A 21,165-nucleotide genomic window follows, 5' to 3' on the forward strand; every position below is an offset into this window, starting at 1 on the left:
ATGGCTGTCTCTAACTCTGGAAGATCTACATTAGGATGATCCATGCTTCATACTGATGATTCAGTGTTTATGGGCCACAGATCTCCCCCTGAGCAAAGTTCCCTCATGACCTGTTCCCTGCACACAGTGTGTCATCAGGCTGCATGGCCAGTACTGTCTCTGTCTACACTGATCTTAGGGAAATCAATGTGAGGCATGGGCAAAAGCAGTGCTGTTACCAAACTGACCCTGTGGCATAAGGCTAGTCTTGCCTGAAGGGCAGGCACTGTCCAGACAGCCATAAGAACCCAAATATCTGCCCTAAGTGAGAATTTTGGCTATGTGACAAGCAAGAGACCCTGACCTAGGATGTGGGAGGAGCATGAGCTCTCCTGCATCACCAGTGAACCATGCTTGGACTAACACAATAATCCTTGGTAAGTGTATTCCACAGACTAACGTGCAAGCATAGCTGTTCTGCAAAGCTTCACAAGTAGAAGGGCTGGCAGACTAGACCATTTGTTGTCAGCAGCCTAACTTTATTACTCATTTATTTAAACTGGTCCAGAGCTGTTCATGATGGCAGGCTAGGGCAGGGGCTAGAGAGAGTACATTCCCAAGAGACGGAGAAGAGGCAATAAGATTGACATCTGAAGGCACTGTCCTAGCAAAGCACCTTAAAAGAATGAGAAAGGAAAAACATAATGAACAGCTTCAAACCAGAAACAAACTTGAAAGAGAATGAGACACGAAGTTGTGCTTGGAAGCGTCCAATGCACATTGAGAGATACTTTCTCACTCACCTGAATTTGCACGTTCCCTGCTGAGCTGCTCCTCCACACTAACACACACACACAGTTTCCTGCCCACATAATGCAGCAGAAATTCAGAGCAGGCATCAGGGTGGCCATAGCATCCCAGACTCAATCATCTAACAACTGGCACAACATGCAAACATAACCTGGAAGGACAAATCCTTCTCTAACCTGTAGTAAAGACATTTTAAGCAGTGTTGGTATAAGTTTAATGGAATGTTGGTTTTTTTTTTTTTTCATGGGAGGGTTTGGTTTGACTGAATGTCAGATTTAGCACTGTGGTGGTCTCTGGCCAGTAGAAGATGCTTAAAAGTAAATTTCAGAGAAATCTCAAGGTTAAGAACTTTGCCCTAGAAAGAGCTGCCCTTACGCCTCAATTGGTAGAGAATGATTCACATTTGAAGCATTAGGATTTAGCTGCTTCCCAAAATCTTTTCCCCATAATTAATTCTCTGAACCTTTGTGCTGGCCAATTAAATTTTAAAGCCATCTGTAGCAAATACTCCTAGAACTTCTGTCTAAAATATCTTATCTCTCAACAACATCAACCATACTAATAACAACTCTTACAAGTCATGTTTGTGTTCCTCTGGTGGCCTGATATCTATTTTTTATCTATCAGAGACAAGTCTTTAGTCCTTTGCAACTGCATCTTTTGTGTTTACCAGTGTAAGTGACCCTATTGTGACGACTAAAATACAGTCAGACTGCAAATATGAAACTTTCATGGTACTCCAGCTCAAAATCTCTAACAGCTTCTATTTTAAAAGATAGTGTTTTTCACAGGCACTACAAGAACAGGTGTCACACAACTATTCCATAAAATGCCTCTCAGGAGATATTTTCTTTCCAACCACTTGTCCAATACAGGTTGTAGGTCAAGCCTTTAGTTACAAATTCTCCTTCACCTCTGCAGGGTATGACAATCCTCCTTTTGTTTTTGTTTTAAGCTGAATGACACTAGTGAAATTAATTTTACTTAGAACTGTTGATCCAGAGTTCTTTGAACTGCTGAAATGGAGATTTTAATGCAGTTCAGACTACCTTTAGACAGTCATGAAGACCACTTCTCGAGTATCTCTGTTAGTTTAGATTAACAGCAATCTTTAACCAACATGTTTATTAGCTATACTTCATTAGAATTCATTTTAATGTGGCAGGTAACCACAAAGTCTGAGTTGCTTGCATTTTTCTTGTGCAGAGTGTAAACATTTCATTTTCCTGTATCTTCATGTTAAATAGAGCACAACAGAAGTTAGGAGACCAAAGAAATTTTTAAAATACCAAAAAGGAAAAAAAAAAAAAAAAGGAGTCCTTGAGTTTTAGTTTCCTTACCTTCATTCAGTTCCAACATCTAAAAGTCATCTCTCCTTGCATGCACACCGTGACACGCCAGGGCTAAAGAAATGCCGCATGTTAATCTGCCCGTGTTGCAATTACACACTTCAGTAAACTGCTACATCTACTTGCTAAGTTCAGATTGATTTGTATGAGAATTTAGCAAAATGCAACGCAATAAAGATGCATTTAATACAACTACATTTAATTTACTGCACTTTCTCTGAGCGTTAGTAGCACAGCCGATACAGTTTCTTCCAAGTGCATGTGAATCCATCAAGATTTGGAATGCTTAATATCAACTTACCTGATCTCTCTCAACAAGTGTGATTATCTTCAGAGCCTATATAAAACTGGAGGTTATTGCCAAGTCTTAATACTCACTTCATGAAAGACTTTGGCAAGATATGCTTGACAATCTTTCATTTAAATCCTGTGGAAATTGTTGTCCTAATCCCAGAAGGACTAACTAGAGGTAACACAATCATAAGCACACAAAGTGCCTGTTGAATCCTACATGGAAAGGCTCTGTGGCAGATCAGGTGAGGACTGGAAGCTCCTTTTGGCAGTAATGATTGGAACTGCTGAGCAAAGAGGACTGTGGTGGGTTTGTTGGGTTTTTTTTTCCTTTTTAAAGGCACAGCTCATCTTACTGCAGTTAGGCCAATGCCACCTTTGGTGGTGAGAAGTGGGCTGGGTAAGCCCTTCTGGTAGAGCTTTAGTCATCCTTGGAGATGATGGTGAAGAAATCAGAAGCATGCCTTAGAGGCAGAAAACTAAAACTAACAAAATGACAGAACATTAGAAAGTCATCTGGCCTTGTGGTTCAGTGGCAAGGAAGGAAGCTCAGATCACAACAATGATCTAGGATAATTTCAGTGGTGAAAAGCAATGCTTATAGCATTACCCAAGAGATAACCACTACTGGAAGCAGTGGGTGAAATTCTGCTCCCATTTACTCCTGTGGACTGCAGGTAATTCCTCTGAAATCAGTAAGGTTAGGTGCAGCAAATGGCCATCTATTCATATGGAGTTTTATCATATGCCACCAAATGCCTCAATGTGTGAAATAACTCAAAACGCTGCAGCAATTAAAGAGAGAGGTAACAACCTGAAAGCATCCACAGTTGGTCCATGGAATAAAAAAGTACTTCAAGGATCTGCCAAAAAAATCAAGAAAAAAAAAATATTCCAACCTCTGTTCAAAAGGGAAAGAATAATGAGGAGGTGACAGATGGGATTCACAGCTGCATATCAACTCTCTGTTTGGAGTGGTCCCTAGTCTCTGCTCTGTTTCCAAACACGTCTTAGACAACATTGCAGCTTCTGGGCAGAAGCACTCTGGAATTGCCCTGTCACTGTCATGTTCCTGCCAATATTGTGGATATTTGGACCATAAGGCACCACTGATATTTACTATTTTAGATACAGCCTGGGTAACCAGTGTGTCATTAGGCTGGTTTTACTGTCACTTGTCTCTGTTTAATTCTATTGTCCCTGTCTTGCACTTCCACCAGTTAAGGTAAAGCAAGCTGTGATATTAACCAAAGAAGGAAGAAAGCTGCTGCATCAGAGAAAACTGCAACTTGCCAGCCTGTCAGAAATTAGAGTGCCTTTTCTCATTTCAGATCTCAGACATCTCTTCTGAGGATCCTGACTTACCACAGAAAAGTTATTTAGGGGAACATGTAATATGTGTGGTAGGCTGTGTTTGTCTGTTCTGCAGCCCTGCCTGCACAAAAAGCTTCAGAAGATGGAAGGCAACTGCAGCCACTTTGAATAGAGTTCAAACCTGGCAAATATGACGTTTACACACATGTGCACACACATGGACAGTCTTACCTTTCTATCCTTCCACTCTGCCTGTCATGAAAAAACACATTATATCCAGGGGGACATTTCATTAAAATTACCTGGTTCTGTATGGAAGTCACTGGGGTGATAACAGGAAACATTTCATGACTCATGACTAAATGCTGCAGCTTGAGGGATGTGGAAACGTCTTTTCTTTGACAAGACTTACCTTTACTGATTTAATAATCAGTTCAATATTCTCATTAAAAACTGGGATGAAAGTCCTCTCTGTAGCAGCCGACAAAGCCAGGTATAGCTGGGGAAATGTGTGCTGGGATCAGTTCCAGCCCTTTGATGTTTGGCTGCGAGAATAATTTGACTTTCAGCAGGTTTTGCCTCATGCTGTGTTTCACCCTGGGACTCTGTAATTTTAACTTTCCTCAGCTGCAGAGCAATGCTCAGGTGACTGGAGAGTGGGCTATTGTTCAGCCCCAACTTTGACTCCTGGGGACAATGCTGTGTTCTCACTCGGACCATCATTCTGAGCAAGTCACTTTCTCAGGGGTATAGTCTTTACGCACCTCCTTCTTCCAGCATCTCTTTATGTGACAGCTCTGTATCCATAACCAGCACCCCAACATTCAGAACAAGAAAAGCAGACATTATTAATGTCTTCTTAGTAACACAGTATAGGCACATAATTCATAGAAATTACTGAGTATATGCATTCATGTGCTGAAGGCTACCAGGACAAGTCCCTGCTAATGCAATAAAACACACATTCAAGCCTGTGACCTATCTGTAAGAGAGAAGACAGTGCAGCATGAAGCTCTGGTGAGGAGGGAGAAAACAAAGTACAAATGTTGGTGCTTTACTTCCCTGTGTTCTGAAAACGCGGTGCAGGAACAATTCCCTGCTTCATCCTGGTGTCTTTTTTGACTTCTACGCAGCAGTTGCAATATGCATGGTCTCCAGCCATATGTTCTTGTGACCCGTGCCAGGGTCAGCAATCAGTATTCCCTCCCACCCTCTCTGTCTCAGCCTGTCAGTGTTTTTAGGGATCGCTACCCACCACCCTGGCTGAGTAATAAACCCTCTGTGCCACAAAAGATGAGCTGCAGCACATGGGATACTGCAGCACCTAAAGCCTCTTGCAAATATGCCTCTCTTATATGCCTAGTGGGAGAACACATCTGGTTGCACTTCGTCATCAGATGCTAACATACAAAGAGATGCATGGGGTTTTTTTTTTCAAAAAAGAACAAACAAGGAAAGTTGATCCAAGCTTGTCTCAGAGGAGTGAAGTGGGGAGGTGGGCTCTAAACTGAGGGACCTAAAGGGATAGGGTCCAGCCATCTTTTTGGGAAGAAGTGATGTTTCACATGTTCTCTTCCTGTCTGGTTCAGGACAACTACCTTTCATCCCTTTCTCTGAACTGGCAGGATGGAACTCATGTTATTCAGCAACCTGAAAGATATGTTTTTATCCAGGCTGGTCATCTTCACATCTCTAGTTAAGAAAGATGCCAGTCACTGGAAAGAGGGATTCGGAGTAACTTACTGTGGGACTGGTTGGACCATGAAAAGTGCTGATTTTCCTGCACTTATTCCAAAAGAGGTCTAACAAGAACAGAAACTCATATCTTCAACTTGATATTGATCTGTTACTTGATATTCATCTGTTACCTGACTTGTAACTGTCAGAAAGCAGACTTGCCCAGCCAAAAAGGATGTGCGATGTTCTTCTCCTTCCATACACACCAATCCTTGGCTTCTTTGAGCCAAGCAAATTTAGCTGTGCTCTAGTGCAGGCACACCCTGTGCCTTTTGCAAGGAGACATGGGAACTTCTAAACTGGCAGCTAGGAGAAAAGAACAACACATCCTACACATACATAAAAATACATAAAATACAGACACATATATATGTATAAATACTACTGAAATGCTATCTGTGGCCAAAACTACAGAGACAGTTGTTTGTAGAAACAATATATGAGCTGGGTTTTCCTCAGCAACACTGTCCTGTTTCAGATAGCAAGACATTTTCAATAGTTCATGTGGTCCCATGCTTTTGCTGGAGGCAAATGAGCAGCCTTCTGGCACTTGTCCACACGAGGAAGACAGACAGGCAGACAGACAGCTGCAGACGCAATGCCAAGATCACAGACAATAGCAGCAACAGAACCAGGGACAGAATCCAGGCAAATGCACTCACAACCTTCTCACCAACTGCTAAATTCCCTACAGAGGATATCTGGAGCAGCCTTGTGCCCTTACTATGGTCTCTGTATTTTTTACATAACTTCATCATATTTTAACACCCTAATGTCTCTACCATGAATGTATTTCTCCCTGCTTTTCATTTTCACCACACATGATCAAAGCCATGTAAACTGCATGCCCACTAAATCAAAGGAGCCACAAATAATGAGATCTACTGTATGTAGACCATCTGTGGAAGCCAGATAATGCCTGTTTGTAGCTGTGAATTCAGTCCTGCAAAGAAGAGGTCAAAAGGATCTTTGTCAGTGACTTTGCTGCAGGTACATTTGATGCTGTGTTCTTTGAACACATGTGCAGGTATCACAATTTAAGTGAAAACATACTCCTCCACATCATAATTGAAATTTCTATTTATTAATAAGTGGTGCAGTTTTTAAAGACAGAACATAAAAAAATCAGTTAAGAAGTATTGTTTGCATAATATATTGAAATAAACATATTAAAGTTGTTCAAATATTGGAGAGTGCCAGAATATAAATTACACATACAGTTTAAAAATTACAATAAATAATATTATAAAGAGCACTAAAGGCCACTTGTATAAAAGTTGTGTTCCCTTGTCAGCCAGAATCTGAAAAGCATCTTTGTAGCATGGAGAAATTTCAGTGAGCAAGGCACAAATACTAGTAATAATAAGATGCCATAACTAGACAACAAAATGCAGTTGGCTATGTAACCTTCAGTCTCAGCATATTCTTGAGGATGAAAACAAAATCCCACTTCCAATATTCTGCTTCACTTGACTTCAGAGGCAAGCTACTAAAAGCTGAATTGGGAAGGATGAGATCTTACAGCCTAAATTATCAGAAGCAGTAGTGATACCCAGGATCTTCACTCCCACAATGCCAGGTAAAATCACTTGAAAATGCCCCTTTTTCTTTGCACCTCTCGTAACGGTCTTCAAAAGTGAACACCCAGAGTCAGCTGAGCTCATGAAAACTGATATCACAGCAAATTTGTGATGTGCTGTAGAAAATTTAGGTTTTCAGCTCTTAAACACCAAAAGCTTAGTTTTTGGGAGGGGGTTTATGGAGTGCAAGGAGTCAAGATAAAGCTCCTTCTTGTATGCTCTGCTCTAAGCAGGACAAATTCAGTTCTCACATAAGCAGATGTGACAACCCTGCAACAACTGGGCTCCCAGCAGGGCTGACTTGCCTCCTTAATCTGCATTTTCTGATTACTTTAGGCTGTGATCTTGTAAATTGATTGGACCACGGTGCTTGTCTGAAGGCCACAAGTCAGCAGCCCTGCTATGCACGAGTTCAGATGGGAATTAATTTGCAGCACTGCTGGGCCACAATTTGAAGCAGAAAAATGTGAAACTATTTCCACTCTGAACCGTAACAATGCAGCAAAATTATAAACAGAGCAAGTACAGCAAAACTCAGTTTGGAGACTTTTCAGTCCATCTCTCCACATGCTGAATTCCCTTTCATTTTGGTAGGAGCCAGACATCAATTCAGTGCAGGGAAAAGCCAAGGCAAGGACTATAGCCATTATCTGACTAGAAGTTTTTTTCCAAGGACTAACTCCTTCAGTGGAGCATAAACCACATTTTCTGTATGCATGTACTTCAGCTAAACATTCACATTAATGACATACTCTGACTGAATCTAAAGTGAGGAAACTTGACTGGCAGTAACTCTGCAAAGACAGGCACACAAAATAAACACAGATTCACCTTTTCAACACTTCCAGATGTGCATCACTTGTTAGTGACTGAAAATTCAGTGCAAAAATGTAGCTAAGAAAAAACATCTCCAGATCAACTCTGTCTTTCACAAGAAAATTCATAAATAAAGGCAGAGTAAAGCCTGGTTCTGCTCCAAATATGTCAGAGTGAGTTTTCTTACTGACTTCAAGGAGAGCAGAGTGAAACCCCACACTATGACTATGAAAAACATTTCAGGGGCTGAAATAAATTCTTGGCCACTCATAGGAGCTAATGCTCAAGAAAAAAGTGGATTCCAATAGTTAATTCTCTTTATTGATAACTATAAATAAATGAAATGTCAGTATCAGTCAGTATCACTACAAAGATCAGACCCAAACAAATTTGGTAGTTGTTAAACCAAGCACTTAAAGACACATGGAAGAAGAGATAAATTTCACTCTATCCTAGTGTGAAGACTACAATGCCTCTCTCATATGAAATGATGAATTCATGGGTTCAGTATGATTCACTGCATGTGGTGAACCTGTGCCACAAAACAACTCCTGACCTCTTTAATGTTGCTATGGTCAATAATATCAGACACTTTTATTTTGGCCAGTATCTATGGCAGGCATACAAATCGCAGTTCAAGGTTCATTCATTCTCTAAACTGAGCCTCAGCTGGAGTCTGATAGAGCTTTTGTGCACATTCCATATCAGGGATCATCTCCAGATTGCACCTTGCTGGTGACATCAAGACCCATACTTGTTTTCAGCACAGACAGCAGAACTGCTGTGCAACCTGTGTGTAATCAATATGGTGTAGAAGGCAGAGGGCCTTCTGAACAGAAAAAATAATAAACTAAAATGAGCTAACCAGACCTTCCTTGGCCCTCTTCTTGGGCCACTTCCAGAGGATCCAGAGAGGTCTACTGCAGAGGGTCAGAAGAGACAGACCTTATTTGGCCAGTCAGCCTGACATTGAGTATTTCATGATGTGGTTGCAAATACCTGACCTGGTAGCTGCAGGGAGTAAATTATCGCTTATGGTCTGTAGAAACTGTCAACCCAAAGGCAGTTCAGCTGCTAAGTGCAAGGCAGCCCTAATGCCTATTTCTCTGGTGCTGCACACTCTGGGTAGGTGAATACTCATTCAAGTCTATGGCCTTGCTTGGATTTTCTCTTGGAAAGAACATACCTTTATAATGAAGGGATTTATGGATTTTCAGACAGGTTTAACACTGAGAAAATATTTCCTTTATATGACCTGGAATGGCAGAGATCAGAAACCCAAACCGAAGTATCTGAGAGGGAGAGCAGGGAACTGAAGAGCACAGTCACTGCCAAAGACATTCACAGACACATTTCTCAGCTTTTGCTTGGTGTTTGGCTGCCTTGACTTTTGAGTGCTCAGATCTAGAAAGCATTTTAAGAAGGGCCCAACTCAGATGAAATCAGCAGGAATGCCAGGCACTTGACATACAAGAAAAATGAAACAGGCTTGTCAAGCATATACTTACACCAATTTCAGAAGTCTAGCAATGTTAAAATCAGTTGTCATTCTTTTTCACTGATTTTTGCTGTGAGGGTTAGATCTTACAAGATGCCACAGACATTACAATACCTGAAAGCCTGCAACAGCTTCAATTTGGGTATTTCCAAGAATCAGTGATGGCCAAAGAGTTCTCAGTGTGCCGCATTGTAATGAATTATAACTTTGTCAGTTGGCTTTATTCTCTTTCAGTTTAGCCATAAAACTGCACCAAGCACAGATAATCTTTCAGGTCAACAGCTATTTTCTTCAATTATGTAATTACCAAAATTGTGCCTCATGTCCTCATAGTTGCTGGCCTCAGAGTAGCCCCATGGACTCAGCCCAGCCTTCAAAGGTCGTAAGTGGTCCTCATTATTCACTCAAGCAACCAGAGCAATTTGTTCTCTCAGTAGATCTGTCCCAGAAGGATGATTTAACTAAAGATGCAAACAGATGAAGTAAAACGATCCTAATCCTTTAGATGCTTCTTAAATAGAGAATAAACAATGAAGGCAATGCCTACATAGGCTTCCCACAGGCTGTAGGTGCCTCTAGTCATCTGACAAGTCACTCAGTGCTCCCTTTGAAATTGGCAGAAATTTGGTCATTGTAGATAAAGGAGTTAAATATGCAATTAATCTCATCCTAAACCTAATGCGTGCCTGTGCTCACCTACTATACTGATTAGTTTTCAACAAGCCCTAAAGAGTGCATAGCCATAAAACTTGACATCAAATGGATGTTATTTCACAGACACTTGGACTGACAGCAGGTGAAAATGGTGTAGGCTGTTTGGACAGGCTAGTTTCACTAGCTTTATAGATAGTACATTCCCGCTGTAGTGGTGAGATCGTTGATAGCTTTCTGCATTGTTCCCAGGGGGATGGGTTATTTTCCTGCTCTCTCTCAACAGAATTTCCAATTCCCACGAAAAAAAAATATTAGGCCAATGATTGTTTAGCATACTTATCCCTCTGCTGCTCCAGGGAAAGTGGCACGCATTAAAGGATCTGCAGAAGTCCACTTCCAAGAGAAACACTAGAGAGAAACAGGTCCTTGGAGCACCCCACCTTGTGGAAGTTCCAGGGAATAGACTTCTGCACATCTGAGAAGCTCAGTGTGTGGCAAAGAGTGAACTGAGCCTTACAAGCTGTGTTTATGCAGGGAAGTTTAACTCCCAGTTAACACACTGAGAAGATGAGACACAGTTACATTATGCACCCTGCTTAGCAGGAAAAAGCAATGATGACAAAAGAGCGTAAAACCTGGAGATCCCTAAACTCAACAACTTCATTTTTCAAACAGAAAGAAAAATGGGCTCCATAGGTAGCAAATGGGATTAGCAAAAGATTTCCTACAAACCAGCACTACAGCCAAGTTTTGAGTGATGGCATGAACGCTAATGAAGATTTGCAAAGTAGTTCAAGGAATTTATATTTACATTTTATAACAAATAAATACCTCTGATCAGTCCCAGGAGGATTTTAAACACTGTCCTTGGTTTCATTTTGACACTGCATTTCATGGGGAGCTGCATAAAAGGTCACATGAGAAAGATTTAATTCACAAAACTGTTTCAGAAATGTCTTTGCTTTGGCTCAGCTTTTTCCCTGCTTTGAATATTAGATGTTCTTGGCGGGGTTGGTTAAAGATTGACTTACTTATACTGGAAAATGGACTCAGATATGATGTTTCCAAACAGGAATATTGCACCTAAAAATGTTTTCACTTTGCTGCTCTGTTTACAAAATGTAGCAAGGACCACCACATCTTGCCTGTTATCAATTTGCCATCGTTGTATTGAAGAGTATCAGAGAGATATGTATCATAGAAGAAATCAGCTGTACCATTTATATAGGGCAAAGTCATGCAAACCATGCTCAAAACTAAGCTCCTTAGTTTTGGTAGCATGAACAAAACTGCATTAGTAAATTGTATGAAATGGTGCAGAATGACTACCACTAATATCACATGCATCTTATGCAGCCATTGGTGTTTTGAACTAGTAAGCTTTGGGTGTAGAGTAAGTGAGATATACAAAATATGCTTACATTACATTGAGAAGTCAAACGGTGATCGCCCCCACAAACATTTTTAAACTGGCTTATTTGAAGGGGTCCATACTGAATCTGAAATCCCATCTCCTGTAGAAGACAAAGGCATGGAGCCACTTGGTGTGAAGGGGTCGGTGTCTGTGTCTGTTTCCCCCTCTGCCAGGTAGCGCTTCTCTCTCATCCACGCTGATCCTCCATTGAGGCCAAACGGGAAGTCGTCTCTGTCTTGGGAGATACTGAAGCCACTTGGGGAGCGCTCGAGTTCCTCGTGGTTGACAGAGAGAAGGGACAATGGAGTATCGCTGTCTCTTGTGAAGCTCCTTCTCTGCCTCGGAGACACCTTATCTGAGTAAGGGCTTTGTAGGTCTCCTTGAGAGTGGTAGCTAACCTGGGAGTCCATTAACGTAAATATAGGCAAAACTGTTGGCCTTTCTGCATATGAAGCTGAGGAAGGTGTGGCTTGCATTTTGCCAGAGCTTTGCCCACCTAGTGATAAAGGTTGTGAATGAGTCATATGACCATGTGCTGAAAAACCATAAGGACTAACTTTGTTGACTGGAACCTGCTGGAAGTTATAAGGAGTTTCATGAGCACTCTGCTCGGTGTATTTATATATTATTGTTTTTAATTCAGAATATTTGTTATCTTCTCTCTTCTCCTTTGCAGGAGAAGCAGTTTCTTTCAGTGGACTTATCTCAGCAACTTGTATTTGTAGTTGTTCCATATGATGCATATGCATATCAACAAGAAAATCCAGTTTCTTTCCCATGTCATTAACCTGAAAAATACCAAAGTTATGATATTGTCTTGAGTTAATTGTTCAACAAAAGAGATTCTGCTTCCACATATGCACCACCCTCAGCTTAATTCATGAAAGTAATTTGTAGAATAACCCAATCTTTCCCTTGGATTTAAAAGATGTTAGCTTTTCCTCAAACTGTCTTGGATTACTCATCGCTATGAACTGTGCCAAAAAGCTTCTTAGCATTGCTTGATATTTGACAGCCCAGAATACAACAGCAGACTGCACCATTGTGGCCAAAGTCCTGATATCAGGTGGAAAACAGCTATTACTAGAACACCACAGGTGGAATTAGTTTTGTACAGACATCTATACTCTTAACTGTCCAACAACATTGAGAGTTAAATAACACAATTTCCTTTCTCTTTTGATAGTACTTGGTCCATGAACATTTAAATTCTATGAAAGGAACTGATTTGAATTAATGTCACTTTCCTCCATCTTACTTAGCTATGTGTTTATTGTGGTAAAGGGTTGGACTTGATGATCTATGAGGTCTCTTCCAACCTTGTTGATACTGTGATATTGTGTTTAGAAATGAGAGTGCCTTGACTTGCTAAGCAATAGGTTAGGATGCGCAGATGTGCACCCAAAGATATCTATGGAGGCAATCATTTTGGGTGACAGACCCTGCAAAACAAAGCGATGCTCAGAACAAAACACCAGACATGGTGAGTATGGAGTTTGAACAGAACGAAAAAGTCCTATCTAAAGATGATGATTAGAGTCTTGCTGCCATATATAACAGTATTCATTCAAAAGGCTTCAAAATGCATACTTCTCAGTTAGTGCAGTTATTGAAGGAAAAAATAGTAACATAGTTTTGTGATAACTAGTACAAGAGCTGTGTGACTCTTGTCCAGCAGCAGTATGAATCTGCCTGGTTCAGCCAAAGTATCATAAAGACTTTGTGTCAACTCTATCATTTCAGTACAGCCTCTGTCATTGTCACAGAATTACATACCTGTCGTTCAACTTTAACAAATTTGCCCATCATACTTTGGTCTTCAGTGTCTGCTGTGGATGCTTTGGCTACATATGGATCATTCCTATAAATAATGAATAATTCTATTAGTGATCAGTGGAACTGTCCTTTACATCACAGTAAATAATCTATAACAAAACCAGAACTATCATTCTGGTGCTGTATTCATATAGCTCCTTGGAGCCTTATTTAAGAAAATATTGGATTCAGTTATTCATCACACAAACAAGAGCTAAAGTCTTTGCTATGTGACTCCAAAGCATTTCTAATATATCAATTTTTAAATTTTAATTAAAATTATTCTGGCTCAAAATTAAAGATTATACACCCCCTTAAACCAAACAAAGTGCTCAAAATGAAAGTGAAATTAATCTCTGACTTGGTGGAATCATTTCAGGTTTGTGAAAAATGCTGAGGTAGTCTAGACAGTGAGCCTGCAGATGGTGTGGCAGTTTGAGCTGATTTTCTAGCTCAGACATAGGGGAGAGGTGAACATTCCAGGGATATGCCATAGAATGGCAACAATGGATAAGTTAATATCATTTCACTGGAGCATCAAGAGCTTTATGTCTAGAAGCACAGCTTGTTCTTTCCCCTTGCTGGCTTCTGCTGCTTCAGCTGTGCCTGCCTGCTATCTTTCCCCACTGCTGTTTTGGCTGCTGCTGCTTTTGCTGCTTCACTGCCACTTGACCTCTTCCCCATCTTCCTTAAGGCTATTGTATTTTTTTTCTCTAGTAGTTTATTTCTCCTTAAACTGTTATACTTGAACTATAAGGAATACAATTTCATCTTTCCCTGACTTTCCAAAACAAAATCTGTGTTGTGGTGAGTTTATTGTACCAGGGGAGGGATCCACCCTAACCCAGGACAATGGGCAAGTGATGTAACTCTCTATTTTTTTTTCATATTTAGTGTCTTTGAAGACACTAAATCTGATTTTAAAGGCTGAGTGTTTTGGTTTTGTCTTCATTTCATTAAAAAAACAGTAAGTGGCAGAGGCTGGAAATGCTGAAAAGAGACAGTCTGGCCTGGGATTTTAAAGTAGATATCGGAGTAAATGCTCCTCTAGGTAATTTGCTACTGCCCAGCTATCAGATGGCCTAATCCAGGAGGTAAAAAGAACACCTCTGCTTAACTTATGAATTTTGATTAATAAATTTATGGGACAGAGGGTGGCCATTATCAAGTTAAATCTTTATCAAAATGTATCCAAAGCAAGCTCAAAGGAATCTGTCTTTTCAAGGCCTGTTTCAGAAGAAAAACAATTTCTAAGCACTTGTTCTTTAACGTGACTTAGAACCCTAATATGTTTGTTTCAATAGGTCCATTCTTCTCTTTGAAATTCAAAATATACTCATGAATATATCTTACTAAAAAAGAAACTATAACTGAAACTTGTCAGATTCTGTACACTGGGATTTTGATGATGAGGTCTCATTCAAATCTAACAATCTGCTCTGCTTCCAAAATGATCAATATCTCTTCCATAAATGTAAGTTTTTGCCATCACATTTACATGTCATTAGATTTCTTAGTGGGTGGGATAAATCAGGTAGAGCCACATGAATTTATTTTCTTTTGTTCTAAGAAACCATAACAGCTCTGGGGACAGACTGTTGATGATTCTGTGTGGTCCTTCATGTGTACTGATACTTGTAAATAACAGAAGAAAAGTAATTTACTGTTGAGTTCTCGCTGCCAGGAATGCATCAGTACAATAACATGCTGCAACATTTGCATCCAGAAACCTGGCATTGGAATTTGTTTTCAGTAATTCTCACCATTTGTTGGTTTTAAAGCAGCATCATTAAAACTCTCTACTTGGCATTTGATGGGGGCTAGAGAGAAACTTTTTCACTTCAAGAAGACACTTGCTTTATCTTCAAACTATTGCTGCAGTTTACTGGTTTTTTTTTCTAGGTTTACTAACTGAATGTTAGAAATTCAGTACATCAGCAATCAAATGTACATATTTCATACATAATCATATTTCCAAAGCATGGAGAAGATAAGGTAGACATTTGAAAAGCCATTATGTTTAGATTTCCGTCATGCATTCTTAGGGAAGTTAGTGTCTTTCTATCTTAACATTTACACATATATCTTTATATATGTGTATATTTACACACACACATATATATGCACACACATATATACTCTCTCAGTTTCATTATTATAACTGGCTGGATGAATGAAGATAACTTTTTTCGTATGAATGAAATTTTCAGTTCTGTTTTGGACTGTGCAAAATACTACATATGGAAAAAAAAATCACCTGGGAGACTGTTGTGAAGGGTAAGAAAAAGCTCCTCCCTTTTGGGATTTCTTATGCTTGGGAGTAGATGGAGGTCCAGGTGTAAAAATCATATCTACTCTGAAAAAAAGAAAAGTGCAACTGCATAAGTCCATCTTCAAATGCCAACACATGATAGAAAAAGTAAGTCATATTGAGGGTCATGACGAGTTTGTTGTGTTCTGGATTCACAGTCTAGATGTCTCAACAGGCACAGTTCAGCAAGCAAGCTCATTACTTTTATTTATTGCCTGTAAAAAGGGGAGAAGGGAAGAAACTTTGACTCCTATCAAATAAAGCAATGGTCGAGAAAATGCACAAGATTGTTTTTATTCAGATTTCCTTGTGCTAGTAGAAGCCAATGGTCTCTCTTGCTGCCTTTACTCCTGCTAGTTGCTCATGTCTCTTTATTCTTTGGGAAAAAGGCTTTCTGTTTTACTAGCTCCCCTATGCAAAGACACAGTACCTCTACACATGTACTTCCACATACACAAATAGCTAGCTATGCCAGCACAGCTATGCACGTCCCCCATTTGTCAGAAAAGTCTTACCTTGCCTGAAGATACTTTATTCTGGAAAGCATATCAAGATGCCCTGCTGAGTATTGCTCTATCACATCCTTTACATCATAAGGCCTCAAAGTCTCCTTGAATTTCTTTTTGTAGAGACGAAACTGTAGAATTCTGTGTAATAAACCAAAAAGTTATTAGCTTACACAAAATCCATAGTGATAATGTCTTTTTCTGCCATATCACTATGGCTTGGCTAAAAGGTAGAAAAATCACACGGAATTTGATTTTGAACAACACAAGCCACAGGAGATTTTGAAGCTGTGAAGCTGAAGATGCTTTTGCATGCTTCAGCCCATTATAAAGCTCATGTATAGTATATATGATACTGAAGCATTCACAGTTTGTTTTTCATTTTCCACCCGGGAAAGTTTCAGATATGAAAAGTTAATTAGATAGAAATGCAGAAGTTAAGAAGTCAGCAGCAGAACAAGTGTGGAGGAAAGAGTGTTAGAACTGCATGAGGGGTTCTTACAAAACCAGCAATATAACATTATTGCTACTGTTGTTGAATAATGATAAAAATTACTGTTGCTGTTATTGTTATAAATTGTCATAGCAATATAAAATAGAATTCTTATAATAAGGACCAGTGTTGGTCAGAGCACTTGAAAAGGCTTTGACATTCTTCCCCTTCCCTCCTTCCCCCCCAGTTCTTTCCTATTTATGCATTTGTTTATACTATTATAGCTTGCTAGATTAAACAAAGAGCCAAGAAATATATGATAGGAATGAAAAGCATTTTATTACTTTAAACTGTCTTGACCTTGGGATCTGAGAGTTTGCTTCCTCAGTAAAGTCTCCGTGTTCTTATTGGTCTGAGTTGGGGAATTGCTGTTGTCTGTTGTGGTTCTGACCTGTTGGGCTTATTTTCAAGTTTGGTGTTTATATTTTTAACCTTTCTAAAATTTGTATGAGCTTTCATTTAGAAAGATAATTCTATGATGATTTTTTAAAGGGTTTTTGACTCTTTAACTCTGTTGCTTATAAATCATAGAATGTGATGGGCTGGAAGGGATCTTGAAAAATCATCCAGTCCAACTTCCCTGCCAGAGCAGCATCACCTATATCAGATCACACAGGAATGTGTCCAGGTGGGTTCTGAATATCTCCAGAGAGAGAGACTCCATAACCACCCTAGGCAGCCTGTTCCAGTGTTTCAAGACTTCTGTATTTTGCCTATACCTATGTCCAGGTGGGTTTTGAGTATCTCCAGAGAGAGAGACTCCATAACCACCCTAGGCAGCCTGTTCCAGTGTTTCAAGACTTCTGTATTTTGCCTATACCTATGTCCAGGTGGGTTTTGAGTATCTCCAGAGAAGGAGACACCATAACCACCCTAGGCAGCCTGTTCCAGTGCTTCAAGACTTCTGTATTTTGCCTACACCTATTACAGACAAACTACATATGATAAAAGCAAATCAATACTTAAAAAAACAACCACCAGCCAAAACTGTAATTGAAAAATAGGAACCACACTGTTAGAAATTTAAATTTTAAATCTCCTTCATCATGATTCTGAAGCCCCATTATGTGGTTTTGACTGAAAGAATTACTTCTCATTAGCATTGAGGGTCTGAGTAAACCATGTTAAAAAAAAACCAAACAAAAACAAAACCAAAAAATGACAACAGCAACAACAAAAAACACCAAAAGCCAACAATCAATTGAAAAAAAAAGGGCAAAAACTGCTAAAACTTGACTCATGAATGAGTTTAAAATGAAATTAGATTCATTGATCAGATTTGCATGAGATGTAGGAAAGGAATTGCAAAGGTAATAAGAGCATGTCTCATGGACATGCAGCTGGAAAACAGGGTAGTTGCATAGTTTGAAAGCAAGCAGGGATTAGAGAGAAAAAGGAAAAAAACCATGAAGGAAGTAGGAATGAAGAAACCTCCAGCCAGAACATGGCTTTCAGCAAGCTTGAGAAAACTGGGACTTTTTAATGACTGGTTCTCCTGCACCCAACTGGAAACGAATCAGGAGAAGACATATTATGGTTATATACTTATAAACATCTTCTTGGAAGCTTTTTTAGAACATCATTTTACAGCACTTGCAGACTTGCAGCATTTCACCTGAAAGGCAGTAACTCCTTGGCTCAAAACTTAACAACTTCTGGGATAAAAAGCAGTTGCAGTATTTTCCCATGGGGGCACTTTTCAAGGGAAGAGAGCACAAAATACTGAGTGGAGGCATTAACAGAGCATCAGTGAATGAATTCTATGTGCTCAATGTGCACGTTATAAGACTGCGTAGGAGTTTTCTAACCCTAGGGAATATCTCTTGTGATATGAAAACAGAGATAACACATGTCACAAGCTGAAGACTGCTGAAATGAAGACTTCAGCATCTTTTAAAAGATGACAGTATGCAAATGTGAATAAAGAAGTTGAGTCAGCTCAGAGTTTATTGTTCAACAAAAAATCCACTTTTACACCAAACAGTGCAATCACTGGATTGAGAAAGATATATTCAGGATATATTTTAATGTAGAACTGTATAAAACTATTCTATAGCAAATCTATTTGTGAGCTTTACTGCAAAAATAGCATGGTCAGTCTTACTGAAAACCATTTTCCATTCTGTGTGTTTTCAAAGAAAACCTTAAATAAAGTTTGTCTTATGCTCTCCAAAATACCTGGGCTTATTAACCTATTTTGCTTTCTAAAAGCAATACCAGTAACAATGAATCAACATGTAGCAACATGGCAGTGTAATTTCCTGAAGCATAAAGTGTTCAAAGTCAGAGCAAAGAACTGAGGAGCATCAGGGACATTTACCTGACAGCTCGGATGGCTGTCTTGAATGTTGGAATCATATCTTCCATAAGGAAGTCGTTACTCTCGCCTCTCTCTTCTGCCATGGGCTCCCCTGCTCCTGCATCTGCAAAGCAGGCCAAAAAACAAGCTGTGTGAACATCTGACCACACAGTGTTTAGAGGGAGGTCTGGCTGACTAAAGCACTACATAAAGTGCACTTTAGTAGAGGAGCACCTCTTGCACATTCCTGTGTTATTTGAGGGTTTTCCTCTCAGATTCCAGCATTTCTGAAACATTGAAAACATTTCTTCCTTTCTGATGAATTTCGAAGTCCCCACTCTTAGAAGCTTTAACAATGAAAACTCTTTGCCAAAATTATTTTATGTAGGGTTAAAACTGGCATAGAAGCTACGGGCCAAGTTCTCCCATTTTTACTGATTGGATTTAATGTACCTTCTTGGAAGAGAGTAATCAAGTTCCCAATGTGTACACTTCAAATTACAGCTGCAGTAGTACATCAGCATGCACTGATGCCAGCTGGCACAAAGGAGAAATTGTTATTTAGACACAGTTTCAAACTACAGGCAAGAAGAGGAAATTGTGTGCTGAGGGAAACTGAGAGGAAAACTGCCCTATGATATTGTATGGATGCCCAATGGAAGTCTAAGGGGTAGCAATCTTAGGGGGAGTAGAAAGGAAGAAGCCATTGACTCCATAAAACAAGGTTTTAAGAGAGTGCAAGGAGGAGATATTTGGGATACCTGACAAAAGTTAGGGCAGGGATGGATGCAGTCTAGGAGGGAGCACCATCAGTATTGCATCCATGTTGATAAATCAAGGCATGAGGGCATGTGCTTCAATATAAGATGCAGAGAAACAAAGTAAAATGGGGAGAATAAGGGATGGATAGAAAGAAACCAACACGGATGTGCTACCTTCTGAGCTTTGCCAAAAAGCGTACGCTTTCATTCGGAATGCAGTGCGAAAACGCTCCTTATTATTCAAGACAACATTCTTAGGCTCTTTTGAAGGACTTTCTTCAATGGCATCTACATTCAGAGGGGTAAATAGCTTTCCTTTAGTATTGGTACCACGAACCCGATCCAAGAGACCCAGCTTTTGGCTACAAAATAAGCAAAAGTAATCATTTTCCTCCTTTGTACACTTCTAACTTTTTAAATGATGCTTTAAGTATATAATGGACTAAATAAATGCTTTATTCACAAGGACACTGCTGGGGCTACCATAATACATCAATGTCTGTGTAAGCAACAGTAAAGCTCCACAATTAACTGCTTTTTATGAGCATTTTTTGTATTGGTGTTGAAAATGTTACCAGAGGGTCTTGCTGTCCTCTCTGTGTAATGCATCACAGTGCTTCAGCTCCCATAGCACCTCAGGAGCATTAGATTTATTAGTAAGAAGAGAAACACCACTCAGGCAGTTATATTCTCTAATTATAAGGATGCTTGGCTCTCTCTGCTTAGTGCTTGCTTTAACTACCAAGGCTGCGGCAGGCTATTAAGTTGATAGCTCATAGACCCACAAAACGGTTTGGGTTGGAAAGGACCTTAAAGATCATCTAGTTCCAACCTCCCTGCCAGGGTCAATAACACCACCCACTAGACCAGGTCGTGCAAGGCCCATCCAGCCCAGGTTGAGCACATTCAAGGGGAGGTACAGCACATAACTTCTCTGGACATCTTTTTCCAGTGTCTTGCCATCCTAATAGCAAGGAATTTCTTCCTGTTATCTAAGCTAAATCTGCTTTCCTTCAGTTTAAAACTCTTACTCCTTGTCATATCACTACAATCCTTGATAAAAGTGTTCCTCCCTGTATTTTCTGTTGGCCCCCTTTAAGTACTGAAGGGCTACAAGATGGCCTTCTCTTCTCCAGACTGAACAACCCTCACTCTCTCAGCCTGTCTTCACAGGAGAAGTCTGTGTAGCCAGAGCAAAAAAAAAGTCAAATATGCTATGAACTAAATAAAATGATCAACAAAACACTGGAAGGGCATTGCCAAGCAAGTACTAGCAACATGCTAAGGCAGACTACCCAGTTCTCTGTGCCATTCTCTTTTAGTCATCTTCCATTAGACTAGAAATCGAGGTGACCTGTATGAATTGTAGTAAAGTGACATCCTTTGTTCCTCTGCTGATGCCTCGCACAGTCTTCTTAGCAGATATACTGACCAAAGACACCTGTCCTTCAAGTAACAACATATAGTTGGAATTGCATCTACCTGCCAGCTTACCAGCATCAATAACACTTCTGACAGCCTGGAGACAGGAACGGTCC

At 39.9% G+C, this 21,165-nt stretch overlaps 1 protein-coding gene across 4 annotated transcripts in view; it reads right to left on the reverse strand.

The window, feature by feature from the left end:
- Positions 1-6,542: 6,542 nt before the first annotated feature.
- KCNQ3 (potassium voltage-gated channel subfamily Q member 3) overlaps positions 6,543-21,165 on the reverse strand; it is a 178,555-nt gene continuing 163,932 nt past the window's right edge. For 3 of the 4 annotated variants that reach the window (XM_064154302.1, XM_064154301.1, XM_064154300.1), the window contains 6 exons: positions 19,802-19,989; positions 18,888-18,990; positions 16,084-16,215; positions 15,515-15,613; positions 13,219-13,303; positions 6,543-12,230 (listed from right to left, as the gene is read on the reverse strand). In XM_064154302.1, coding sequence (XP_064010372.1) covers positions 11,493-12,230; positions 13,219-13,303; positions 15,515-15,613; positions 16,084-16,215; positions 18,888-18,990; positions 19,802-19,989 — 1,345 coding nt within the window. In that variant the 3' untranslated portion in view covers positions 6,543-11,492. The remainder of the gene's footprint in view (positions 12,231-13,218; positions 13,304-15,514; positions 15,614-16,083; positions 16,216-18,887; positions 18,991-19,801; positions 19,990-21,165) is intronic. The other variant, XM_064154303.1, reaches the window with a different exon arrangement.

This window comes from Pogoniulus pusillus, chromosome 14 (genome assembly GCF_015220805.1).
Source record: "Pogoniulus pusillus isolate bPogPus1 chromosome 14, bPogPus1.pri, whole genome shotgun sequence".
Taxonomy (NCBI): Eukaryota; Metazoa; Chordata; class Aves; order Piciformes; family Lybiidae; genus Pogoniulus; species Pogoniulus pusillus.